Source organism: Cygnus atratus, chromosome 7 (assembly GCF_013377495.2).
Source record: "Cygnus atratus isolate AKBS03 ecotype Queensland, Australia chromosome 7, CAtr_DNAZoo_HiC_assembly, whole genome shotgun sequence".
NCBI classification, from domain to species: Eukaryota; Metazoa; Chordata; class Aves; order Anseriformes; family Anatidae; genus Cygnus; species Cygnus atratus.
In genome coordinates this window covers 1,513,112-1,540,394 of record NC_066368.1, presented here as the reverse complement: position 1 = coordinate 1,540,394, position 27,283 = coordinate 1,513,112, and the positions used below count along the sequence as shown (strand labels likewise).

General features: G+C 45.2%; 1 protein-coding gene across 7 annotated transcripts; it reads right to left on the bottom strand.

Annotated features, from left to right (window-relative positions):
- Positions 1-14,093: 14,093 nt before the first annotated feature.
- Positions 14,094-26,866, bottom strand: C7H10orf143 (chromosome 7 C10orf143 homolog). 7 transcript variants are annotated; one of them, XM_035547596.2, is made up of 5 exons: positions 26,736-26,866; positions 22,781-22,921; positions 22,602-22,667; positions 18,862-19,119; positions 14,094-14,888 (listed from the first exon to the last, which is right to left on the bottom strand). In XM_035547596.2, exons 1-4 carry the CDS (start codon positions 26,808-26,810, stop codon positions 19,090-19,092), a joined length of 312 nt encoding a protein of 103 aa, XP_035403489.1. In that variant the 5' UTR covers positions 26,811-26,866; the 3' UTR covers positions 14,094-14,888; positions 18,862-19,089. The 7 variants fall into 7 exon arrangements, with proteins under 7 accessions (XP_035403489.1, XP_035403492.1, XP_035403488.1 ...); XM_035547599.2 differs by having other exon boundaries at positions 14,094-14,774; XM_035547595.2 differs by having other exon boundaries at positions 18,866-19,119.
- Positions 26,867-27,283: the final 417 nt, after the last annotated feature.

Genomic DNA, 27,283 nt, shown 5'->3' with positions numbered 1-27,283 from the left:
ACCCTTTCGGTAAAGAAGTACTTCCTAACATCCAACCTAAAACTCCCCTGTCGCAACTTTCGCCCATTCCCCCTCGTCCTGTCACCAGGCACGTGGGAGAACAGACCAACCCCCACCTCACTACAGCTTCCTTTAAGGTAACTGTAGAGAGCGATAAGGTCGCCCCTGAGCCTCCTCTTCTCCAGGCTGAACAAGCCCAGCTCCCTCAGCCGCTCCTCGTAAGACTTGTTCTCCAGACCCCTCACCAGCTTGGTCGCCCTTACATTGCACTGTAGTAAATGAAAATCTAATATTTCCTTTCCAGGTTTAGCTGCAGCTCTCAGTTATGGCTTTGTAAGCTAATGTCTACCATGCAAAACAAAGGGTAAAATTAGATGCTTGTTACCTTCAGCATTATGTACCTTATAAGTCTGTATGAAGACTAAAATAAAGAAAAAACAATTAGTGTTTGGTGACAAGTGCCACGTGCTGTAGATATGGTTCCTGGGGCTGTGCATCCTCTTGCTTCTGCCACTGCCACTTGAAGGGAAAGTTTCCTAACATCAGTTGCCTTAAAAATGAAGCTTTACTGGACATATTTAAGCAGTGACAAAGATGAGTTGTAGTGCACTGTATACTAATAATGCATTAAAAAAATAGTCTCCACTTGTCTCAAGACTCCTACATGGTCTTGAAGCAGTTATCGTTAGGGCTGCCAGGCAGGATTACTCCTTTGCCTTATGCCATCATTCACAGCGCTTTCCCAGAAGCACACCCCCCAAAAATGAGCTCCTCCCGCAATCTCCTGGGCTGTTGTGCTCCTATAAATATTAATATCTGTGCCCATTCTTGCTTTGTTTCTTCCTTCTGGAACATTTGACTATTTCCTGTTTTTCTTTCCCAAGTGGAATTTCACCCCAAAACTCAAAATTCTAGTTAAGAACACTTTGGGTGAAGATATGCTGCTCTGGAGGAATGATTTAAGACCTCTCCTGGATGTCAGGCAGCTCCTTGTGCAGTCATCTCCCACTGCTGGGTGCAGAGAGGCTCTTTGGGGTGAAGGAGTGGGGACTTGGGATATCTGGCCCACGCTCTCCCAGGCACAACAGCCTCTTCTGACCGAATCTGTATGCATTTTCCTTCATAATCCCATATTTTAAGCTTTGTGCTCAGTTTCCAGGAAGGATTCAGCGCTGCCAAAAAGAAAATCAGTCCTTTAAAAACTGAATGGGAAGTTATTGATCAGCATTTCAGAATTTGCATCAGAACAAACTTTGAAGACTTGTTCTGAAATACTGTAATGAGCTGTAATTGAGTCTTCCCCCTGAGCAAATACCTCTAAACACATCTGCTGGTCCTCTCATTCCCCACAGTTTCTCCTCATCTAGGTGAGGTGCCTGGGCCAGGCACAGAGCAGCCTCTGAGGAGGTCTGTTACCTGCGGGCCCCTCTGCAGGCGTTGCCTCGCTGCTGCTGCGGTAGATCACCGTGTGATTTATAATTTATCGCTGCGCCTCCAGGCTGGCGATGCTGCTGCTGGGGAGAGGGAGAAGCGGCCGGGGCTTCGCGCAGGGATTGGTGCTGGCAGGGCTCGGGTACCACGAGGTCCTGGAGGAAAGGGTCGCGGTATATTAAAGCACCTGCGTGGGGTATCTTGCAGGTGAAAAAGGAAACTCCTTTTCACAGGGTTAAGATGCATGAGGTAAATGAAATGAAGCATGTTGACAATTAGATGAAGATAAGGGCACGAATTGGCCTGAGTAGTCCAAGAAATAGGCCAAGTTACAGCATGCTGAGCGTGGATTCAGTGGACGAACAAAGGCGATGAGATACGGACCAGTTTGGTATTTCCTGGCCTGCATGGGACTGACTTGCATCTGATGGGGGTGTCCTGGCCACAACAGGAACACGGCCGGTGCCTCGTGAGAAGGGCGGCCTGGCCCCAGGACCGCAGGAACCCGCAAGGAGGCTCACGGAGGCCATGCCCTGCTCTGTCCTGATGCCCTCTGGCTGCTGGGCCACAGTTGGCATGACTGAGGGAGCCGTGAAATATAGCGTGCTCCAAAACATGCCTAGATTTGAAAATCTATGGAAAACTGCAGTGTATGTATACTGTGCAATCTCTAAATATTTGCATTTTATTCTGTAGCTGTACGTACAGAAAACGGTGAGAGCGGGATCAAGCCGCAGACAGTCTTTGTTTTGTTGGCGAGAGGAGTTTTTAACGGGCTTCATTTTCACTACATAAGCCACTCTGATCTTTCTTATGCATCTCCTTCCCCTTCATCTTGCTGTGTGAGTGACAGCTACTTTGCACTAGCATTATCTGTCAAAATATTATTTAACTGGAATACCTTCCAGAACTAGTCTTTGTTATTATTAGAAACAAAAATGCAGTGATAATTGAATCCCTTTATATTCCCCATGTAATGCAAGGAGTAAGACATATTCACACCTAAGGGGAAAACACATCTGGATTTCCTCTTTGCCCCAACACCGCGTGCTCTCCCGTACCCTGTAACGGCTTTGATTCACTATACCTTAGAGGGAGATGAAATTTGCAGTGCATGCATATCATCTAAGGAAAACAATAGCATACATATATATATATTTTTTGCTATAGGAATCGCATTAAATAAATATATAGTGAGCTGCAGTGTCACAACAAGTAGATGTACAATTACGAAGACAAAATACCCAAAGGAAATCAACACAAGGCTTATTAATATCCAGGCCTGCAGAAGACAACTGTCAGACAATTGGTCAACAAGGTACATGGTATCTGTTAGATACTGACTAACCCATTATGATCTTTATGAAGTGTCCTTTTGGGGGTCTAGATCTTCAAATATGAGTTGGAAGACCCTTTTCTTTTATTAGTTGCTAAGCTCTTTATACTTTTACCATATTGCGGCAGGTTAGAAGTCTGAGCTTTATTGTCTTATGTTATTGAAAATCCAGATTCCCGCAGCCTTCTCCCTCAGGTCAAGATTTGTCTGAGAATACATTCTCATTTCTCCATGTACAAAGGCTGTCTGGAGAGAGGCAGAAAAAGATTATGACTGTAATATACTTAAATCCAATTTATTTGCCTGACTAGAAACTTCCACACTTCACAATTGCTTCCTACAGAAGATTTTGTATTTAATTCTTTCATCGCAGTAAGAAGCAGGAGTGATCTTAGTCCTCTGACAGGTACAGCCGCGGCGCACACCTGAGCCAGATGAAGCGCGGCAGAAGACACGATGAAAATAGCAAATGTACACACTTATTTTGCATGTTGGCAGTTTATTTCTGCTTAAGAATAATGAATTCGAAATGGATCTTTAAATATCCTGTGCAGAGCTGGCATTACACCCCGCCGTGAGTTATGTGCTCGCCTATCAGCCCTGCTTGATGTAGATGTCGCTCTGCGTGGTAACTTCATGCTCGCCTTCCTCTCGGGCCTTGGCGAGGGACAGCGGCCTGCTGCTCCCAGCCTTGGCAGGAGGGGGCCTGGCAGCGGGCCGGCCTCCCCACATCCTGCCGTGGGCACCGGGCCTGCTGTGCCCCGCGGACAGGCGGGAGGCAGAGGGCCGGGGGCAGCCAGTAATGCTCTGGGCGATCTCTGGGCTAAATAGCTCCTCAGCAGCGTGGTGTCCTTTTTTTATATATTGTGTGAAAAAACACTTTGCAAAACGCATTGCTCAGCAGCAGCGGCCGAGCAGAGCCCACGGTGGCTCCCGGGGCACGAGGCTTCTCAAAGCGAGGGCTCGCTGGAGTCGGGGTGCTGGGATGCTCGTACCAGTGCCATGTGGTGCCCGCTGCCCGAGCCGCAGCAGCACCGGTGCTTGCTGATGTTCCATGGTGGGACCAGGCAGGGCAGGAGTGAGGGGCCCCAGGGTGGTGGCTATGTAAGGGGAAGGCTCCGAGAGGCCTCCTGGCTGCCCAAGGCAGCATAGCCTCGGCCTCACTCCAGGTTTCCCCCTAAACTCAGGGCAATGCATCTCTTTTGTCTATAAGGTGAAAAAACAGCCTGAGAAGATTGTAAATCAATTTTGGGACAGCTATTTATGTATGTAAATGCCACAGGTTTTCCTCAGTGCTGCAGAGCAATCTCAGATCAGTCCCTCCTTGGTCTGAAGCGGGGACAAGAGGCCCCCTCCTAAAGCGTCGTGGTGCTGGGGCACCCCAGGGAGGTCTCCTCCGCAGCCAGCACCAACCCAGGGGCTGTGCTTCAGCAGAGCACCTATGCAATTCTGAATGTTTATTTGGCTGCTCCTGAACTTCCTCAACCTGTAAACTTTAGATTTGTGGATCTGTGGTTTGTGCTGTCTGAGCGCCACGCCTGCCTGCCTGTGGGCTGGGCTGGTTTCACTCCCCCTTTCAGGCACACGAAGCCACACCGTGCTTCCCGGCATGGCACTGCCCTTCTGCAGGGGCTGGGCACAGCCACAGCGCTGAATTTTCTCATTTTCCTCACAACCTTCGGAACAAATTCTCCTTTCCCAAGTCTTCACCCAGTGGGGCTCTAAAATCATAACAATTAATGCTGGAAAAGACTCCTGAAGCCACCTAAGCCATCCCTCCTGTTAGGGCAGGATTGCTCAAGCACGCAAGGAAATTAATGGGGAGGGAAGGAGCAGGGACTGAGTGGTGACCTACTCTGAAGCTAAAGCAGGGGGGAAAAGCTGGAACTGTTTGAGACAGCTGGTTTAGGTGAGGTGGCTCCGTTACCTTGGCGTGATAGTCACGCTGGAAGTTTGATCAGAAGCTTGTCCCAACTTTAACTGGCATTTCAACTCATACTTTTTTTCCTTTCCTTTTCTTTTTTTTCTTAAACAAAGCACCTTTTTGCAAAGCCTGATCTCATAGCAACAAGGAGTAATCTAGAAGACTTACAATATTCAGCGTTTATCACCTATTTCAGAGACACTAAGCAGCTATAAATGCATATGAAACATCTTTGGTGGCTTCTTTGCCTGTTAAACAATGTGTTCTTACGTTTCTAATTACCAGCAGGAAAAATAGGAGGAATTTGTTTACCAGCTTCCTGCATAATATGCAGACATCTGGAGCTGCTAGGTCTGGATGGCATTCCTGGGGGAGAGCAGATGCATCAAGGGCAATTAGACAACTTGGGAACTGCCGCTGAGCGGGAACATGCCCAGGCACCGCAAGCAGCCCCGCGCTGCTCCCCGCTGCTGGCTCTGCTGCCTCCTCCCTGGGATGCAATTTTTGTCACCTCCTTAAAACACAAGAGAAGTGCCCGCTCTCGGGGCTGCCCTTGCAGGCATGGTTGGGCTGTTGAGCGTGGCCACTCGGGCTTCATGCAGCATGGGTGAGCAGGCTTGGGGTGGTTTGGGGGATCCCTGAGCCTGAGGTTTTGTGCTAACCTCGGGAACATCAGCCCCGTGCCTGTCCCTTGCTTCTGTGGAGGTCCCTCCAAAGAAGGGGGAACTATCCACAGTAATTGTTTGTGGAACAAATAATTTATGCCTCTGCTACTGAAGGATGTGCTAGAACCTATTCGGGGAGTGTAAACTGGTGGTCCTCAGTGCGCCCTGGATGCCTGAGCCCTTCCGCTTTCTCCTGTACAGGGCTTGCACGCATCCTTGTGTTTTTGTGGCTTCCTATGGGCTTGTGCCAATCCCTGAAAATCTAGGGATCACAACGTGGAAAATAGGTAAAAGCAATCCCAAGGGGACAGTTTTCTCATCTGTGACACAGATGGGTTATTGATGGTATTCTCTTTTCTTATTTAACTGCTTGAGATGATCTGAAAGAGATGGTGTGGATTGATTTAAATCAGTGAGTCAAGTAACGCGTTTAATCATGATTGAAATCAAAAAGTGAGAAACGGCGGTTTAATTGCAAAGCAAATTCAAAAAAAATATCATTTGTACATTTTAAGTTTCCTAAATAAAGGCCTGTCCCCCTTGGCAACATAGTGGAACCAAAATTCTCTTTTTAACAAATTCAGTGATATTTCATTGGCAAACAAACTACACAATATCTGCTCATGTATTTTGAGAACATACTTTTATTCATATTTTTACATAAAAAAAACATTGCTCTGCTTTTTTATTCCTTTTTTTTTTGTTGCATGTGTTTCACGCTTCACTGCATCAGGCTGCATCAGGAGAGGTGACTGCGCGGCAGCAAGGGCAGAGCAGCGTTTTTTCCTGTAGATAACATTTTTCATTGCAGGTGTACCCAAGAACTGACACCCAAATATCCTTGGCGCTTGTGAAACCCTCGCCTGCTCCCCAGCCCGCACCCAGCTGCCCCGGTCAGCAGGATTAGTGGGTATCGTCCCCTCGCACACAGGCGTCCCTCTGAGCTAGGGGAAGGAACGTTGTGCTTCGGCTCCAATTATTTTCTCAGTTTCAGGGAAAGTCGTGAAGCTAAAGAAAACCTCACGGTGTTTTTATTTCTTGGTTTGGCAGTTTCTAACAGGTTGATAGGTTTTATAGGCTGCAAGGAATTTAGTCCTTAGCCCAGGTATTTGTACTTGCAGGTGATCCTAACCAGCCAGAGATGTACGCAATGTATGTTTTCTAAATTGATTCCTTCTCAGGGCTGGACAATGAAGGTGACCTGGGCAGAGACACCTTAGGGTTGTGCTGGAGGCCATGGTGCTGCTCTCAGCCCATCCGGCTGAGCGCACACACTGGAAAAACGCTCTGTGGCCCCGCTTCCCGGCGGGACAGGCACATGTTCCTCTTCGTCACCTGCAGTCACTGGGCTGCCTTTGGCTGAGGAAGCCAGCATCAAACTGTGGAAAGAAAATCCAGGAAAGACAGAGGTTGTGCTGCTGAGGAAGCAGGAGAGTTTTCTGACAAAATGCTCTGTTGCTGAGAGACATCCGTTCATAAATTAGGAACCGGAACCACTTTAGGTTGGTTTTCTACCTCGGGTGCCCTTTCAAAAGGGCCCATCCAGTATCTGAGCCCATATCATGACAGCGCCCAGCACAAGGTTACACCTTGTGCTCTCCCCCTTGGTGCAACAGAACAGAACATCTCAGAACCAGCCGTGGTTGTGGTGGGGAGCACGGAGCGAGTGGCAGACGAGGAGGGGTGGGTGCGTGGGCAGCCAGGGCACGCGTGGGGGCAGCCCTGGGGGAGCCCGGCCCCGGGTGGGGGCACAGCGCGGAGCCACCACCCAGAGACCCGCAGTGGTGTGCGAGCTGCGCGTGCGGGTCTTCAAAAGAAAAGAGTTTGGCCCTTAATGTTCTTTTTGATGTGTTTTTTGTATGCAAATAAGGTTTAATTTCTGAACTTTGAACAGTTTGCAGACTAGTTTATTAGAGTGTTGTATTATTAAGTCGTATACTCCTGGGGTCAGAGCGAGGCGTTTGGAAACCTCAGTGAACATTATTTATATTGTTAAACAAAGTCAAGAACTTCAGACATCTGGTATTCACCACAAAAGCAGACAATCAAAACAAAGACATATTTGTAATCATACTCAGTAGTCTTTTTATGTGAAGTAATTACTAAAATAATCTAAAGACATGGATCAGATTATTAATGAAAATGATAGCCTGCAAACTACTGTAATATACATCTCTACCTTTCATAAAACAGACGCGAAACTGTATAATGTAATGAATAGCCCTGGGGTTGTGCAATGCCAGAATTCATACTTTGAAATCTGTTGTCTCAGCTGATGAGCTCTAAAGGGAGTATTAGCGGGCCTACTGCTGATTGGGCTGTAGATGGTAATTTTGAACTCTACTCTTTCTAGCTGATTTACTATTTTTGCTCCTTTTGCACTAAGCAAACTAAATATGAGTTATTAATGAATTCCTTTTAATATAAGCATTTATATGCATATAGCTGGATAAAATTCAAAATAAGGTGGAAAACATTGAGGGCTAACTTGCCCATATTAAAACAGGAATGGAAGGCGAAGCCAAGCACAGTGCACGAGTGGGAGACCGTGCAGGACTCTGGGCAGCTGCGGGTCTGCCTGCCAGCGTGCTGATCGTGGTCGGGCTGAGGTTACATTCCCCTGCAGTTCAGGACATGGGTTACATTCCCCTGTGGTTCAGGCTGTGGGTTACGTTCCCCTATGGTTCAAGGCTCCACAGGGTGAGCTGCACTGACACCGCAGGCCCGAGGTGTATGGAGCAGCGCAGGCCGCCACTGGAGGCCCAGCAGCCCCGGCCAGCTGCCCTGCGGTGGGAGGGAAAGGCCCTTTGCTGCCTTGCCCTGTGGCTGTCGTGTGTGAAATCTGGATTTTGGGCTACTCTCTTCGTTTCTCTTCTTCCAAAAGCCATGGCGAGACTCGGCCCTGTCATCCACGTCCGCTTACAGCTGCCGCCGACTTCAAAGGAAATCCTGCTGGCAAAATAGCTACGGGATTGTGTCAGTAGTTTATTCGCTCCCGAGGTGTTGTCTGTTTAGATAATTAATGAAGTTAGAATATTAAAATTACATAAAGTGAAGGGTAATCCTAAAGCGTTTATTATTTTGTAAGTGGCCCCGAAGACTGTAACACATTTATAGTCACAAATCAGGCACTGTGCAGGAGGCAAGTCCTTTCAAATAAGGAAGCACAATTAATAATCTCAGTTTCTGTTGTTATTTATTCATGCTGCTGCTGAATTGTCTCCTCTTCCACACCTGTAAAGCCAGGGTGCTCTCTTTACCTGTTGATGCTATTCTGAGAGAAAGTTTAAACTAAGTTCTGCGTTGGAATCTGCCCAGATCACATCACGGGGTGAACTCCAAACGCGTCACTCTGGTTAGGCCTAGTTACTATTAAATTCTACCAAACTTCTGCTGTTTGCCTTTCCTTTCATGTTTAGATGTACTGTGCAACACCCACTATAGATTCGGAATTAATTATTGAAGACTCAGTGATGGCAAAGCAGACATTCACTATTTTCGACATACAATCACAGAAAGTATTGATTCTGCTCCTCTCTTGTACTGTATTTGTGACAGTATCGGAGTGATTGCTATTAATATGAATGCATTGTTTTACTTGTTTCAAAACAAGCCTCTCTTACACATCAGAGTTTTATTTAAAGCAAATTCTCAGTTCCCATTTTTTTCCACCCCGCAGTGTGTACGGCACTGGGCAGGCAGCAAGGATTCAGAAGGATCCACTGAAGTAAATCAGGTCTTTAATCAGCAACAGACCCTTAGCAGCTGTGCCCAAGGCAGGAACAAGAATCCCAAATTCTGGGTCATGGTGTCTGGCTCTAAAACCAAGTTACCTGACTGCATTTCAACATATCTAGCAATGTTTTTGTAAAGAAATGGGTGAGAAAAACTTTTACCCCTTTTCTAAAACACCTATCACAGACTCTAATCGTGGAAAGTGATTTGTTGCATATAAAAGACTGCAAAAGTGTTGGTCTGCAAAGATCTGTGTTTTCTGACTCGTGTTTTACCAGAGTTGTAATGGCTTCAACTTGATCATTGCCAGGGTTACGTACATGTGGCAATGTTGCCAACTAAGAGTAGACAGAAAATGTGGACTATCATTTGCTAACTCTTCTAAACTGTCTAATCTTCAGTGTAATAGCATCTCTTTTAATAAATAACACAATTTCTATTTCCCTTTTCTTATAAATCTTTATTTTTTAAAAAATTATTATTATTATGAATTGTTTTCCTTCTCGGCTGTGCTCCGAAGTTAACATTCTAAAAAGTTTCACAGACTTTTTCCCTTGCAAGTTACTGAATCATGGACAGAAAACATTTTTGCTTACTGGGCGTTTTCAAGACAGAGGTGTTGAGCTCAGTTAACTTTTATTTAAAGTCTTCTTAAAACTCTGATAAACATATATATATGTGTGTGTGTGTATATATATATAATATATATATATGTATCCTGGCTCTTGGGCTCGCACAGCAGCAGGGCAGAGCTCCTCGCCTGCCCCGTGGCTCTGCCAGCTGTCTCCTGCAAGCAGAGGGTGGGCGGCTTCCAGCGAGGGGTTCGAGCTGTGGCCTGCCATGCAGAGGGGCTGCCACCATCAAAGGCGTGAAACGAGGTGTAAGACCTCCACTAGAACTGTGTCTTGTTCCTCTCAGGGTATGGATGAGCCTGTGCTGGGACACGATTGAGAAAATAGATGCCAATGCAATCTCTCCCTAATCAGGGCCTAATTCATAACAAGCAGCGCTTAGCCAAGCAACTCAGTGGATACAAATCTCATGGTTGGGCAGCAACTTGAAGAATCAAGGTCTCAACTAGCGTGTTTTGGGTGATCTTTTTTCAGTGCTTTCAGTTGAGAAGGTCCTGCTTTCTTACCCAGCCAACATTTTGTCCTTTGCTTAAGTGAAAACGTGAACGTCTGCCCTGCAGTTCTAATTTTTCTGCTTTGAGCTCTCTCTCTCTCAAACTTTCAGTCTGTTCCCTTGTTTTCTTAGGCTTTTATTTGCTGCTGTACTGCGGGGTGGCTTTGAGCACTGCTATTTTAATTTGGAGACGTGGAAGACAGTATTGATGTGTTCTTCCTCCTGCCCCTGGTTTGTGCTAGAGCGGGAGGGAGCTGGGACTGCACGTGTGCCCCTGCTTTGCTTGGAGGCGAGAGCAAGGGGATCTCGGGTGAAGTGCGAGGCTGCACAAGCAGAGGGACTGAGTGCAGCGCGAAGCTTTATTTGCTCCATGTGCATGTTGATGTTAATGTAATTACGGGGTAAATGTTAATAGAGTTTGGAGGGGGAACTGCTGTCGTGCTGCTTGGATGGAGGCTGCCCCACTGCCAGCGCCCAGACCTGCATCCACATGGCTCTTGGTGGGTGCCTGAGCAGCAACAGGGAGCACCGTGTCTTGTCTTGGTGGTGTATTGCAGGTGCCCAAGGTGAGGAAAAATCTTCTCACTTCTGCAGGTCATCCTGAAGCTTCACAGGCCGCTTGCTGTGCAATTACAGGAGGATTTTAGTCTGATTATACATTAAAAACTCCTCTCTATAAAGAAATTCAAAGATCAGAGACTTTTTCTTTCAAGTATTACATTGAAATTTGAACACTCCTGCTGCTTAGTACAAAATGTTTCTACAAGGCACTATCGAACTCAGAGACTTTATAATTTCATTGTTACATGTTTCTTCTTTCTCTATTTAAACATCATATCTGAGCATTTCACTTGTATCGTTTTTTTTCACTGAAATGTATAGAAGTTTTAATTACAACCCGAGCAGAATGCGTAGTCACAAGTCATTGTTATGGATAGCACTAGCAGGACTAAGAGAATCAAAACCAAGCAAAAAAATAAATGACATTTTTGTCCTTCAGATATGTGAAAATGTGAATGCAAATTCTATAGTCTTATTTTTTCTGATCCCTGCTATTCTCTAATCTTATCAAATATATATTCCCATATTCTGAGTCAGGCTGATAAAGCAGCTTGATATAAACAAGTTGCATTAGATTTTGCAGAGCACATTTTCCTAGTAAATCCAATTTCACAATCTTTTTCTGGTGACATATTAGCCATTCTTTAGTATATAAAATGTTCTTTGAATATTTTAACTAGTGTTCTACAACCAAACGTAGCAGAATGCAGTTGTGCCGTACGCTATCTTTCTTTAGAAACCATTCTTTATTGGAAATGTGTTATTGCTTTACAGTACGCTCCTTGTTTACCCTTTCAAGACGGAGGTAAGTAACGCTCACCGGTAAGCATCTCGATTACCAGTACCTGCCTCGGCGCAGTGTATCTGCACAGTGAGCTTTTGATATCACTGTTTGTCTGTGAATGGAGGTGCCTCAAGGTTCATAAATCTGTATGCAGTAGTATGGGTTCTCTAACAGCAATTCATTTTAATTATGTGAGACATAAAAAGACCACCTACAGATGAGACAATACAGCTGTAAGATTCTCAAGGTTACTATGGGGAATACTTCATAACTGAAGTATGTTTTCCCAAAGGAATTATACTACCATTTGATTTAATTTTTAATTTTTACATTTTAATCAAAAATAGATCAAATGGTGGTGTTATCTCCTGGGAAACATACTTCAGATATGAAGCAGTCCATGTTCCTTTTAAATATGTAAAGCTGCCATTTATGTATAACTCATGAATGACACCCTGTGTTGCAAGCAAATATCATGCAGTGATTTCTATATTGTTTCAGTAACAACACTATAATCACACACAAATATCACTACACCTGATTCTACAAAGCAGATGGCATTAAATACTAGGAACTTCTGACGCTAGGACAGTATATATCTAGTGCTAAATAAGAGCCATCATGTATTGAACATGTGCGCATTAATATTGGCAGGGACCACATCCCATGGGGCAGTCCAACATCAAGGAAGTTGTTGTTTAGGTTTCTAAAAGCTATTATTTGAAAACTCCGATTCAGAAACACGGGTTGGTTTATTATAGCAAAGAACAGAGAGCAGCATTTTCAAATCTGATCACAGTTTGCAGACCTTAACGTGTGCATAGCCAAGGAATGGCAAACCTGGTTGTTAGGGCTGGTGAGGGCCTGTTGTCTGGCAGCGGGTGAGGTTCAGATAAACGAATGCCTATTTGATCTGCCTGGGATGATTATTGCTATTTTTATGGGGGGGGGGGGGGGGGGGGGGGGAAGCAAGATGGCCTGTGTTTTTCTTGCTTGCTTGTGAACGGGCTGGGAGTGACTGCAAAGGGCAGAGCAGCCGGCCAGTCTGCCATCCTCAGCTCGCGGGTGAAGCGAACAATAAGTGAATTAGGCTAGTATCATGGCCTAAACCAGCTAAACCCAGTATAAAAATTTTACATAGTACAGATAATGTATTTATTATTTTCATCAATTCATCCTACCAACTCACATTTACTCTTGCACCTTCTTACCCTTCTTACAAGGCTTAATGCTCTCCTCTTTGTGCTTCCCTGTATACAAACCGATGTGCAATGCTATCCTGCCAAAATCATGTCCATCTATAAACACAGGAACTTCTCTCTCAATACCCGCAGGTGTAGGTGAGAAAAGAAGACAAAAAGCAAGCACAAAATTCTCTTCACCCTCCCTTCCCCTTGTTCACAGTGCCGCTCTTCCCAGGTACAGCTGCTGCTTTCCCAGGCCCACTGGCCTGTACGGTGTGGGCGAGGTTACGCTTCTCCAAGGCAGACGGTCAAAATGTTTTCTCTAGAACTGTAACAAATGCAAGCAAGCAAGTTGATGTGTACTTATTTATCAAACAGGTTTTATTTTTTTTTGAAGATTTTTGCAGAAAGGGCAGGTTAAAGTAAGGGCTTTAAAGGGCAGTATGTGTCCTACCTGTGGTTTACCGGCTGTGCTCTGGGACTGGCTGTCCAGCAGGGCTTCATGGAGATAAATACCCTGTACTTTGGTTTCTCATTGAGCCTTGCGCACTAAGCCATGCAACACAATGCAATGGGCTCTCTTTTGAGGGGTGAACAGATGAACAACCGAGGTTATGTCCGCGCTAGTGGCCAATTTGACACGATAGGTTTGTTGTAGCAGCTTGTCTTATGGCCCGACACGTACGCAGGTCGTTGTGTGGAGGTTTGGCTTTGGACTACACGTAGCCTGCTGCCCTGAGCACAGCGGCCCCAAGGAGCAGCCAATGGCTCCGACCCCACGGGGGCAATGCGACGCGCACCGGGGCGGAGGTCCCAGGGCAGGCGGTTGTGAAAGAGGCCACTTCAGGAGCTAAAAGTGCGCTACCAACTGAAGCAATGCGTAAAAAGTGGTGGTGGTGGGGGGATTTGCTTCAAAACCACACTACTGCGAAGCAAAACGATAATCTAACCAAAGCAGTGGTAGTCTAAGGAGATCAGAGCTCAGACTCACGAAGGTACCTAGGCACCTACGTTTTGACTCGAATCCACAGGAACTTAGGTCTGATCCTAAGGTGTTCCAATTAGTTGAGGAAAAACAAAATCTGGAAATGCAGATGGAGAAGATCAGTTGAAAAGTATTAATGTTTAACTCCCTATTAAACCAAGCCTGTAGAGGAATTACTTGTTGCGAAGTATTGATTCTGCATATCATTCGTATATCTGGCCCATGAGGGGGAAAAACCATGCGGGCTATACTGCTCAAATGAAACTCCATATAAAATAAACCACAAACAGGTTTTATTTACCTTTATACCTGAGAGCCTGCAGAACGCAGTTCAATTATTAATGGAATAACAAAATCAGTCAGTTTCATACTGTAGCCAAAGTGGTGTTTAATGCTGCTGCTTTTTTGAGTAACAATTTACAAAATACAAAGATAAAAATATTATGTAATCAAATTTTAATCTGAATTAAAAAGACCATATGCTTATTTTACTATATACATGTAAATAAAGTAGCACTTGGGTTATCTTGTGTACAAACCACAGAATTAAGAAATATAAAGAGTATATAATATTTATCAATCAACCAAAATTTCAGTCATACAAGGTGAAGAAAGTCTTACAAAAATAGTTTTGAGGTTCTACTGCTGATTTTACACAAATCTGCCTTAAAGAAATATTTACCTGTCCCAAACTGTACGGCATTCAGCTGCACCTCTTACAGTAACTTCATGATTCTGACTGACAACAAATCTTGAAACGGATTACAAATACAGTACATCTATTAAAAAAAACACCACAAAACACTCCCCACACGCACACTGTTACAACTCTTCAATATAGCAAACTATTTCAATTGCAGTTCGTTTTCATCATGGCTGATTTATAAATGCATTCCTTACCACGTTAGAAGGCATGGAGGAAGGAATCGCATCCTGGCCTAAAGAGTCTCTTTAAGGTTCATGCAGAGGAGCGTGCATCCCAGGTGTGAAAACAATCATGGATGTCCACGAGGTTTCTGAACAGCTTGCCGTGTTTCTAGTCAGCTGGAAATACCAGTTAACAGTGCAGCAGGAATAAGTCTAGCAGCCATTTCACAAGGACCAAAGGAAGCAGGCCCAAGGATATTCAGCAGGTGCTGCTCTGCCCCCAGTGAAGAGCTTGCAGAGAAAAATCAGCATCACAAAGTGAGCAACATCTGTTATTTCATTTCTGGATACTTTGCACACAATATAACTAAAATTTACATCTATCCAGAATACTTTATTGACAGTAGCATTCCCAGAAAAGTAAGTAAAAATCTCAAGGGTTTTTTTAGCACTTACAGCCTCATGCAAAAAGGAAGAATGCAGAACACTGAAAAAAAGAGACAGTGCAATTACCCTTCTGCATCCTACCTTGAACTGCAATTCCCAGAGGTTTATTTTTATTTTTTAAATTCTCTGCAAACTCAAGAAAAACAGAAAAGCGGGAGCTGCTATTTTTAACAAATACTAGGTAGAGTACCCTTATACTGTACAAATTAAGTGTGACTACACAAAAAAATTTAAACTCAAGTCAAACAGGAATTACTTCTTAAATAGTGAGGACACCGATGTTTAATAAGAAAGGAGAAGTCAAATAGCACATTCGCCTGATGCCTGGCACGTTTTTGTATTGATAAACAAGCGTGAAGACAAAAATATCACTGGAAACTATCAGCATTTTCCTAATTTTTGTGATACCTGATGGTCAAGACTTAGCTATGAGGCAAAAAAGAATGCCCACAACAGAACGTGGCATAAAACACTGTTTTTCTATTTGTAAAAAGTGTTTCTATTCAATACATGCCCTGTTTCTTAGACTCTTCCCATGTGGCTGTCTGCTACTAGTCACTGGAGCATACAGGAGATTGAACTGGGTGTTCCCAGCTGACCCAGTCTGGTGCTGTTGCAGTTAAATAACTAGGGAAAATTATCCTGGAAATTGAAATGGTAAGGAAGCAAGGATTAAAACACTTGTCAAATCTGAAAGAACAGAAAGATACAGATATGCTTTCTTATAAATCTTTGCTAAGGAAGGAAGGCATTACATTTCTGTATCAAACAGTACTTTGTGTACTCATTCTTTCATCACAAACTGTGTTATAATGCAGCAAAGATGGTAATGACCAAGTGTTTTTTCATTCCTTTTCAATACTCATGTGTTTTATTTACAACACTCACTATAACTACACGACTGATAATTGGGATAGACTGAAAATGAAGGGAGCTTCCACTAGGTGGTCTACATCTAAATCCATTTGTAGAGTTCATTCTCCAAACAGATGAAATTGCCAGGGCAACAAAGTTTTTTATTTTATTTAAATATTACTAGAGAATTGATCTGACATATTATTGTGCTCCTGGAGAATGTAAAAGGCTATAGTCAAACCAACAAACAAAAACCCCTACTTGTGACCCTACATTTTACTCAAGTTTACTTTCTATAGCATAGCATTTAGAGATTCAAAATGTACTCATGAATAACATAACCCCTAATCAGTTAGATTTGATGTGAACTGCAGCCTTACGTTTCTAACGGTGTAAAGAAAGTACAACAGGCCATGGTCACGCTGCAGGTTACAGAGGAAAAAAATAGTATAAAGTTCTCCTGTTTTCTAGAGCTGTATAGATGCAGTAATCTCCACGGACAGACCTGAGAGTCACTGTGGACAGTGTAATAAAATACCTGTGCGGTGCACAGCAACAATGAGAAGGCTGATATGAAAAAATTACATTAAAATCGAACAGTAGTATGACTTCATCAGGCCTCTGTAATGCAGCCAGGAGCTATGACCAATTCCCTGATTTATGTACGGTGAGACTTTACAAAAAACAAGTTACCGCCACTCTGAAAGGTGAAGAATTAAAAAGAACATGACAAAAACTACAAGGATCATAAGGAAAACCACTTGGTTCTCATCTTACCGTATTCTGTAGCAGATTAAAATACGGTTAAGTTTAAAGCAACAGAAGAAACAGAGGCACTAGTATCTGTGAATTCTTAACATGATGAAATTTGAATTATTTAAACAGAAAACACTCTTTTGGTTTGATGATACACAGAAATATTCCCTGTGTTTTAAACATGCTGGCGTAATTATTTGCTCTTTTATATTCCAGCAGCAAATTTTTCCATCAAAGAGTCCAAGTGTACTTTTGATACTCTTGTCTTCAGATACCTTAAATTTTGACTATGCGCTGTTCTGCTAATTGTTGCTTGCCAAACATTTAGTCAGTGAAGCATAACAGGTTTTGAGTCATTTTGCAGAAATTAAACTTTTAGGTACCTTTTAGCCTTTTACATTTAGGTAGCTATTTCAACTTTTACAGCACAGAAACTGATACTTAGGCAACTTTTTTCTTGGCTGCTATTATTACCAGGATTTTTAAAAATAAAAACTGGAAAATTGTGTAAAAATGAACTGCCCTCAAAATATGATCTAGTTATCTTAGTATTAATAACATGTAATTTCAGAGCAAACAGTGTCTTTAGAAAACATTTCACATTCCTATTTTGCATTAGTTGATAAACTCTGGTAACAGTATGTGGGAATTTGCTCATGCACTTCTATTGTTTCGAGAGAGAATATGTTCCTTTCCAGCTTGGATGGATACTATTGCTTGGATCGACCTCTATTGGGAGTTGGAGAGTTCAGGATGAGCTTCTTACCTTCAACAAACAGGGCCAATACAATTTTTAAACCCACTGTGTTTCTTAGTGATGTGATCTTTGAACAGATTGTTCTGCTTCTGTGGCTGAAGAAGATTTTGAGGCTTTTGAAAAAATTTGCACTTTGCAAAGATTTATTTTCAATGGATCTAAAATTTATATTGGCTTGGAAGAAATTTATTATTTCCTAACAAAACGCTTTGGATACCAATTTACTGCAGCTCTGCTTAACAGACTTATTCCCTCATTTTTAACTTAATTGAATTCAATATTTAGGAAGAATATCTTCGTAATAAGAGTCAACTCAGCGCTAGCTACAACTCCACCCACAATGTGGGAAGCATTCTAAGACACTGAAAAGCTTCGTCTAAGCACTCCACAGTATGATAAACCCCGCTGGGAAAGTAACGTTTAAAAGCCTGTCACTAGATCTTCGCAACTTTGGAGCTACCATTTTAATTTGCACTGCCTAACGTCTGCTCTCAAACCAGGAGGGGCCAAAGGCTGTTCTCCCTGCGATACCTGTTTTGGGCTGAACTCTGCCCAAAGGCTCAGTGGCAGCAGGGCACGGCTATGGCTCAGCAGTTCTCCAGACAGCGGAGATTGCTTTCTGCATGAGCTTTGGCAGGTCACGGCTATTTCCCTCTAATGCAGAGGGTTAACGTGCTGCTGCTCGGTTCTGAGATTTAGGACCTGAAGCAGCCACTGAAGTGTCATATCCAAGCAGGACAACTCAGAGACTAAAAGGAGACTCAGGACAACTTAAGAGACTAAAAATCTGAATGTGTTGAAAAATTACATAGCCCTACATACTGCCAAAATGTAGAGGAAATTATTTGTGGCCAGCCAATAAAGTCATGTTGGATAACAAGCTCAAACTTCTCAAACAGATTTGTTCTAATATTACTGTAACTGCAAAGGAGGAGTCCGAGCGTCAAATGGTATCTTCAGCAACTTTGAGAGAACTGCCTAGATCTAAAATACCGTCCATCTTTGCATTATAGTGTTGTTCAAATAATACTGATTTTTCTTTTAGATACGTACCTGTCCCATTCACAAACTACACTCGTTACGAAGTAGATGTTTAGTGTGTACGAAAGGTTCCTGAACTGGATGCATACTTTGGATTGTAACGTAACATTAAGTTTCAATAGGACTTTTACTGGCCTTCGCATAGCTGCAAAGCTGATTAGCTCTCTGTCTAAAACTGAAGTCCTTCCATTTCTGCCTGCTTACACAGAGCTGAGCTAAAAACTCAGTCCCTGTACCACCGTAAACACAAGGACCACCTCCCAAGAGTATCAGAGAAAGTGCCCAAGACAGACAGTAAAATACCTTGTATCAGCTTGATCTTTGATCCAGTCCCAGGTGAAGACTGGGCCAAAGACTAAATGAGCTTACCTACCCTAAAAAGTTAAATCAAATATATATTTTTGGTACCTACTGAGCTTCCTTAAAAGCAGAAGCATTTTTTCAAGTGTAAAAACAATGACATCCGCAACTGTACACGGGAAGAGTAACGCGTACAGCAAACTGCTGTATGCTGAATACCACGCCCAAATCCACGCCGTGAGGGAAGGTACAGATATCCAGCTGTACAGTGTTCACAGGGGCATCTTTAGCATTTAAAAAGTAAAGCAGTGTTGCTGAGCTGCAGTCTCTCAATCCCTAGAAGCCCAGGATATGATTGAAGTGTCCCTGAAATGACAAAATTTCACGTCACTAAATATTATCAAGAAGCGAAGTTGTGTCTCAGGATGCATTTTCAAACTTTATTTTAAAAGAAAGCGACAGTTCCACTAACAGCACCACAATGTTCCCTTTTCTCCTGAAGAACTAGGGACAACTAAAAACATCAAGAGTATACAAGAGTACAGACAATTTTAGCATCATGCTTGCATATAGAACACCAGATACCTTATTCTATTTAACAATCAGATGTTTAAAGCTTTTGCAAATAGAACAGAAATTTAGTTTTGGGGTGGCAATTTCTACTTTAAACTTAAATTCACATTGGTTTATATCACATTGTGTTTGCTTAAATAATGTACTCAAGTTAATACTTTCACAGCAAAGAGCTTCATCTCTAGTTACTCTGTAGCACAGAAAACTCTTGGGAATGATGATGTTCTTCTCACCCCTAAAACCCTGCCTACCTTCCTTCTCTCCTGCGTAACACTTCACCTAAACAGTCACTGACACGTCAGTCCAAAGAAAGGTTAAATATTTGCAGCTAGCAAAGAAGTACTCTTTACTCAAATTGTGTTAAACTTCATGGCACATAGGGTAAAACACAGCATTAAATGAGTTCAGTAAAGCTGGTGTTAGTGAAGTTCCTCCAATGATGACCAATTAGCGTTATAAATATTGGATTTTTTGACACAGAATACAATGCTGATAAGACTACCCACAACCATGTAAAATGGTCTCAACCCAGTATGCTTCGTGTTTGCCATACTCCAGTTTGGATGTTTTAATGTTTTTGAATTTCCCTACCACCGGCAGAATACAATTTCTTAGAGGATTTTAACATTATTATTATGAAAAAAATTACAGCACGATTTATCTTGCTGCCTGTGGGCTCCTCGTTTACGTTTGTTTCAGCTGTTGTGAGGGACTTCCGTGATGCATCTCAACCTCTGTGACAATCTGATCTTCCTGAGCTGAATTTTAACTCTGAAGAAAGTTATCTGAGCTCAAATCAGATTACTACACGTTGTACGCGTAATATAAGCTTTTTATTATTTTAAGAATAAAGATAATTTACTAATATAATTCCTACTAAATTTATCAAAATATAACTGTATTATCCGTTGTGGTACTGGCCACAAGTAAGGGATCATCTGAAGAGAACAGAGCTAACAAATCTATACGGTCAGTTCATCATCAGGAGTTAGAGGGCTTAGGGCTGAGTTATGCTGTGAACGCAGGGACACTCGCGTGAGCCCCCTGTATCAGGATGGCGTTAGGAGCTCAGCACAACGTGAGTTCAGCTACACTCTAACACAGTTCCAGCTGCTCTAGGCCCGTCTTTGTGTGGCAGTCAGTGCAAACCAACAAACTCTGCTGACTGGAACTGGGAGCCAAAGAGAATCCCCCCTCTCTGCAAAAGCAAGCCAGCAGTGCAAAAGCAGTCAGGTTTTTCTTTCATCCGCAGATTGTTCCAGGCCCATGACTCAAATAATAGAGAAGTGAATATACACGCTAGCTTGCTTATTCCATTACCAAACACTGCATCTTACTACTTAAACTCTAATTTGTATTTGACATTAGGCAACAGATAGGGATAAACTTTTTCCCCACTACAGGGAAAATCACGGAAATCAGAATTTCATAAAATTCAGTCATATTTTAAATCACCCTGCTTTAAGCAAAGCAGTTTCTGTTTCAACTCAATGACACGAGGCTAATTTAGCAAGAAGTCTAGCGAGCAGCTACACAAGGGCTCCAGATTCGAATAACACCAACTTGAGCTGCTATTTTGCCAGCGCAGGTCAGTTCGTAGGAAAATTCTTTACTTTTGAGATTCCAGTTCTCACTCAGTAGTTGGCAAATTGTTTTCCTTGGTTCTTACAGCTGAAGCTGAAAAGCATTTAAAAGCGAACAGGTCGTCCACTATACCCAAACTTCAGAAAATGAGCGTTTGTTGAAGAGGTGAATTATACGAACCCAGGTAACTTAGGGTGTATTTGATTTCAAGTTCATTACTACACCAGAGGAAAAAAACGTCAAGCTACTCTGACATGTTTCTACTTAAACCAGGAATGGTCTTACTTGGAATTACGATATTTATACTCATGGTACATGAAAGTGGTGCTAATTTTCCAAAATTCAGTGTTTAACAGTAGAGAAGAATTTTACGAACTCTGATGTTGGCATTGTAGTTCTGTAAGGTAACAAAACTGACTTCTAACGTGCCAGTTTGGGTTTTAATCCCAACATCTTCTTTACGGTCTCCATGCCCCCAAAGAAGGTGATGTACCTGAAAAGCTCAAGCGGTAGTTCACATATTTGGTCATACTGATTTCTGCTCATAATAATTACTCCTGAAGTCAGCCCTGGATCTGGTTTTCATTTTATTTTAAAAGACAAGCAGAAGTAAGGTAACACAGTAAATGCCTTTTCAGTTACAACTTCTGATTTATGACAGAAACCTCAGTCTCGCAGCATTCAATGGAAACTCCGCCACCAGCTCCATCAGACTGAAGATTCTGCTACGAACATTCAGCCTTTTGGAAGAAACGCATGGCACTCTCCCAAACCTCTTAGTTTTGGCTCTCTAAGGAATCCTGTGTGTTCAAAAGCTACTCAACTTTTGAGTAGCCCCCATACGCTTAAGAGACTTCCAAAACTTTGGTTAGAAAATTTACACGAAGAATGAAACTGCAGGAATGCTACAACCTCCTTCACTGCTCACTGCTCCCAGCCCTTCTCTCTTGTGGATTTCGTCGTTTACACATGGTAAAAAAGAAAGTGGTTAAGATCACCGTCATCGTAGCGGGAGATCCTTGTGCTCCTGATGCACTATTACGGCATGCTCTCTGTGCCAAATCCCAGCCGTGACTCCTGCCTACACAAACACCAAAGCTGGTTTCGGCCAGCTTACTTTGGATATCAAGACTGCTCAGAAGCCAGCGCTATTCGGCTGTCCAAACACTTGCATTGTTTTCCAGAAAAGTCAAGCTGTCTGCAGCAAGCTCTGATGGTTACTGCTTCGTTAGCTAGCGTGTTTAAAACTAGGTCTAGTACACCTACAGGGCAATGCTTTCAGGCGAGGTCTACTGTTTGGAAAGGAAATATCCAATTAGAGGAAAAAATATGACAGAGAATGGGATTCCTGAGTGTTTTACTATGATTCAGTATATCAAGGAAGATATAAAAATGGGGTAGAGGAAGTTGTTCGTTACTGTTTGCTTCTGTTACTTCCTAAACTCTGCTTTTTAGAGAGAATTTGAAAAATGTGTTTGCTGCCTCCATATTTTCCAACTGCTGCTGCACACATATTAGTTTGTACTCTGCTGGCATACCTGAGAAATGCTAAATCAATCTGCCTTCTTTTATTTACATGCTTTATTCCTGAGAAATGTAATTGTGGTTTTTATTAACTTTATGTTTTATGGATCTAATGCTTAAGAACAAGTCTATCTTTTATGCCACAGAAAGAAGGTTAATACACTTACAGATTCTCCAGCAATACATCTCGGGCAAGGCTGGGCAGTACCTCTGCTTCCTTGGTTTTCAAAAATCTAATTAACAAAAACACGTACAAAACCATAAAAAAGCAATTATTTGCGATTTTATTATAAAACTTATTTTAAACGTGCTCTAGGAATAGATATTGTTGACGGTGTAAACATACCATAGAATTTGGCTTTGGCTTTGTATCCCACGGACCGCAGCCAGAGGAGAGTTTCTGTTTGGAATCCAGCTCCATAGCACAGTCAATGAGGCGAGCATCGGCCGCATTTGGAAAGGTTTCTAACAGCTTGCACACTCGCTTCTGAAAGAATCAAAAGCAATATTTACATATCTTTGCAAGGCATAGGACACTGAGTGCCAGGCCGCAGGATTTCATTGTTTCTGACTGATAGGCGCCTCGCATTCAATTGGAGGCCCGCTAAGTACGGTAAGTCAGGAAAATGCAGCCTGTCGGGGGCTAGGCCAACACAAAACTTTGTGTTCAACACCGTGTCATGCAGGATGAGCAGGGAGACAGACAGATCTCACCGAACATCTCTGCGACTCAGCTTCAGAAACTGGGGATAAATTGCCACTGGGAAGAGAGGCTACGTCACCCTTCAGTCATGTATAATTTAGGATGGGGCTTATCAAAGGAGCAGATCACGGGAAGTTCTGTGAAACGGCTAATTAAATCGAGGAAGCGGAAGGAAAACCCCGAAGCCAAGTCAGACAGCTATGAAGACACAGTTTGTAATGAGCTCTCTGTGCCTCTTTCCGCAAGCTGCCCCCTTTTGCAGCTTCCCCCTGCCACACAAACAACGCACGTCCTGCTTCTCACCTGGACCGTTCATTCCCTAGGATTTTTGCATTTCCTGCACCAAAAGCACTCCGCCTGGAGTGGGCTGTCCGGGCCACGGCTGTCTTCTGCACAGACCTCAGCACCCCCGGGCAAGGCCAGAGGCCCGCAGCAATGCCGCTTCACCACCGTCAGAGGCACGTCGGGAGCTGAGAGCGTTGAGGTGCCGGGTGCGGGAGGCCCCGATCGGAAACCTCGAGAAGGGCGCCCTCGGCCCAGCAACGGGGGCACGACCCGACCCCCGGGGGCTCCTAAAATCGTGGCAGCAGCTTAACGGCCCACCGAGCAGCTTCGGAACCGACACAGACATCTCGGGGCCCGACTCTGCCTCAATTCCTCGGAGATGCGCACGCGTTTGAGATGCTTTCCTAACGGCTTTCTGAACAAACTTTGTTTAAGGAATAACAATATTCGATCTCTTTCACAAGCACATGATTTCACAGGCAAGAGCTGCGTTGCCGCAGAACTAGCAGACTACTGAAGCATGGAAACTAAATTTACAAATTTGAATACGTTATGTAAAAATAAAATGGATCGATACAACGGGAACCTCGGCGGAAAACAGTTGAAACGAGAACACTACCAAGGAATAGAGGATATTGGGACGGGATGTAAATCAGAAAGTGAAATATGTATTGTACTAAGAAAGTGAATAATATAATAACAAAAAGTCTGACAAGGTCCTCTAAAGGCAGACCGCCTTCCGCTGGGAAAACATTCTCTTCCCTTTGTTGCTGCACAGCTCGTCCTTTATTAAAAGCGACGGCGCAGCGGAACAGCAGCAGAGCTGGCAAGATGTGGGAGATGAAGGCGAGGAGGAAAAAATGATGTACTGCCACGTATCAGAAGAAATTTGGCTTATTAAAAATAAATTCAAAGTATTGTTTTTGGGGGGTTTAAGATATTTAGCATCAGTGACAGGAATCCAGCATACAGAGGAGCTGCCTGACAATCTTATCGTACCGATGCCAAGACAATTTGGGGAAGTTTCTAGCAGAGGCTGGCTTCAGGGAAGGCTTCACCCTCCGGAATTCTCTCGTAGGAAAGAAACAATCAATACATCAGTCCTGCCTGCGAACAGACCACGTTTAGAGCGGGACTCAAAGAGCTCGTGATTAACAAGGATCAACGAGCGAGCTAGGCAAAAGGCAAGCGAGGATTTCGTCAAAATGACTGATTTTGTTAGGGAGCGTGGGCTACACCTCCAGCTTGGAAACAGCGTTTAGGACAAGCGGCAGCACTTCACATCATGTCCCCGAACAGGCAGAAAAGAGCTCTACCCGCAGAGGAGATGCTCTAACCCTCTTCCAGCTGGCAAGGCCCGCAAGCACACACGTGTTTTCACTGCTGCTGGAAGGATAAAGGCCTCACTGAGATGCTGCTTTTCAGAAACAGACACCGAACCGGCGCAAAACCCAGCTGTGTACAAATACCTATCCCAAACGCAACTAAAGATGTTTTTAAGAAAGTCCTCACAAGCAATGACTGGTTTGTTTGCCAAACTTTTGGAAGCCTGACTAGCTTCTGTGTTGTGTTTCCTAAACAGCTGTCCTCCAGGTATGAAAACGGGTCTCCACGCAGCTTGGCTTCATGTGCGTTTCGCTCCCCTGGGTACCTTTATGGGAAGGACAATGGTGGCAGTGTGTGGATGCTCCCTCCCCACCATACAGACCCAGCGTCCCAGTGAAAGAGACGCAGGTGGCTCCGTTTGGGAAAGCAGAAGGAATGCGAGGTCCGTGCAGGTCCCTGTTTGTTGTCCAGTCCACGCCAGAACACACCACGTGCACAGCCCTAGCCTAGAAAACCTTGTCTCCTTCCTTCAGTCACAGAACATCCCGATCTGGGACCCACAAGGATCACTGAGTCCAACTCCTGGCTCCACACAGGACCACCCAGAAATCAGACCACGTGTGAGAGCGTTGTCCAAACGCTCCTTGAACGCCGGCAGCTCAGTGCCGTGCCCATGTCCCTGGGGGGCCTGTCCCAGTGCCCGACCACCTCTGGGTGCAGAACCTTTCCCTAACACCAGCCTGAGCCTCCCCTGTCCCAGCTCCATGCCGTTCCCTCGGGTCCTGTCCTCAGAGAGCAGACCAGTAAAGGCCTCTAAAAAGCACAACTCCATCACGTCTCCTCTGCGCTGCTCTACGCAGGAACGCACTGAACTGGCACGAGGAAAGTTCTCTCTTTAAAGCCGCCTTGCAGAGCTTGGCGCAGGCGTTCTGCTACCTACGAGGTGCAGGTGCAGCTGCAGTTGCGGGCTGCTCTCTGTTGTGGAGGTTTGCGGGGATTTCACCTCATCTCACCTCGTTAATCCTGCCAGCTCAGCAGGAAGGGACCTGGGGGTGCTGGTGACAGCGGGCTCCACATGAGGCAGCAGCGTGCCCTGGCAGCCAAGAGGGCAAACCACATTTTGGGCTGTATCAAACACAGCGTGGCCAGGCGGTCAAGAGAGGCGATTCCCACCAATACTCAGTGTTGGCACAGCCCCTCCTTGAATACCGGGTGCAGTTCTGGTCTCCGTGATAAAAGAAGGATGCTGAGGTCCTTGAAAGCATCCAGAGGAGAGCAACGAGGCTGGTAAAAGGGATGGAAAGCATGACCTGGAAAGTATGGAAAGCATGAGGAGAGGCTTCCTAGTGAGGTGGTTGGTGCCCAGTGCCTGTCAGAGTTCAAGAGGCAAGGCCCTCGATAATTTTGGTTAGCCTGGTCAGGCTGTTGGACTCGGTGATCTTTGTGGGTCCCCTCCAGCTGAACCGCTCCGTTCTGCCATCCTGTGGGGCTTTCCTTAGAGGGCACACTGCGACCCCTGCACCCGAAGAAAGCTGTCATTCGTCTCCCTAACCTCAAGAGCAGGAGAAGCGCTTTCTTTTCCGTGCAGCGCCGTCGGGCGCAGTCAGAGCCTGTAAGCTCACCGCACGCAAGCCGTCCTTATCTAGAAGCGGTTATTTCCCGACAGGCGAGGCCGGCCCTGGCCGTGCGAGCACTGCGCTGCCCGCAGGAGGCCGCTCGCCAGCAGCCCCGGGACGCGCTTCTCGTGGAGCCCCGCGGCCCGCCAGCAGAGCCCGGCGGCGGCTCTCCCCGGGGGGACTCGGCCGGGCCGAGCGCAACCCCCGGACCCCCGCCGCCAGGGGCCGCCGGCTCCCCCCGGCCCCGCGGGGCCGCTTCCTGGCGGCGGGGCCGAGCGCGGCCCCGGGGCGCTGCCCCCCGGCCCCGGCCCCGGCCGCGGCCGCGGCCCCTGCCCGGCCCCGGCCCCGGCCCCGGCCCCGGCCCCACTCACTCGCGGCGGCTCCCCCGGCTCCGCAGCGCCCGGCGGCCCCCGGCGGCCCGGCGCGGGCAGCGACAGCGCCTCCATGGCGGCGGGGCCACCGCAGCCCCCGGGCGCTGCCGTCCGCCCGCCGGGGCGGAGCCGGGCCGGGGCCGGGCCTGGGGCCAGAGGCGGCCGGCAGCGGGGCCGGGGCCGGGCCCGGGGCCGGGGCCGAGGCGGGCGCCCCCGTGAGGCGTGCTGCCCCGCCGGGCACGGGCCCCGCCGGGCCCCAGGCGTTACCACGGGAAAGTTTTTGAGTAAAAGTTGGGCAAAAATTGCAGCTGGCCCTCCAGCATCAGGGGATCCTGATAAATCCCGCCATAAATGCTGCCATTCGTGGGCCGAGTGCTGCTTTGTGTTTCACTTCGGGTGTCCTCGGGTGCTGACGGCATTAAGGCAAAAGGGAAATGTTACCGAGACCTTCGTGGCCTCACGTATGCACTGCCCAATTTCTGTGCCTCCGAGCGGTGGGGCTGCCAGGGCATCAAAGCACAAAACCCGCGGGGAAGCGTGGCTGAGGC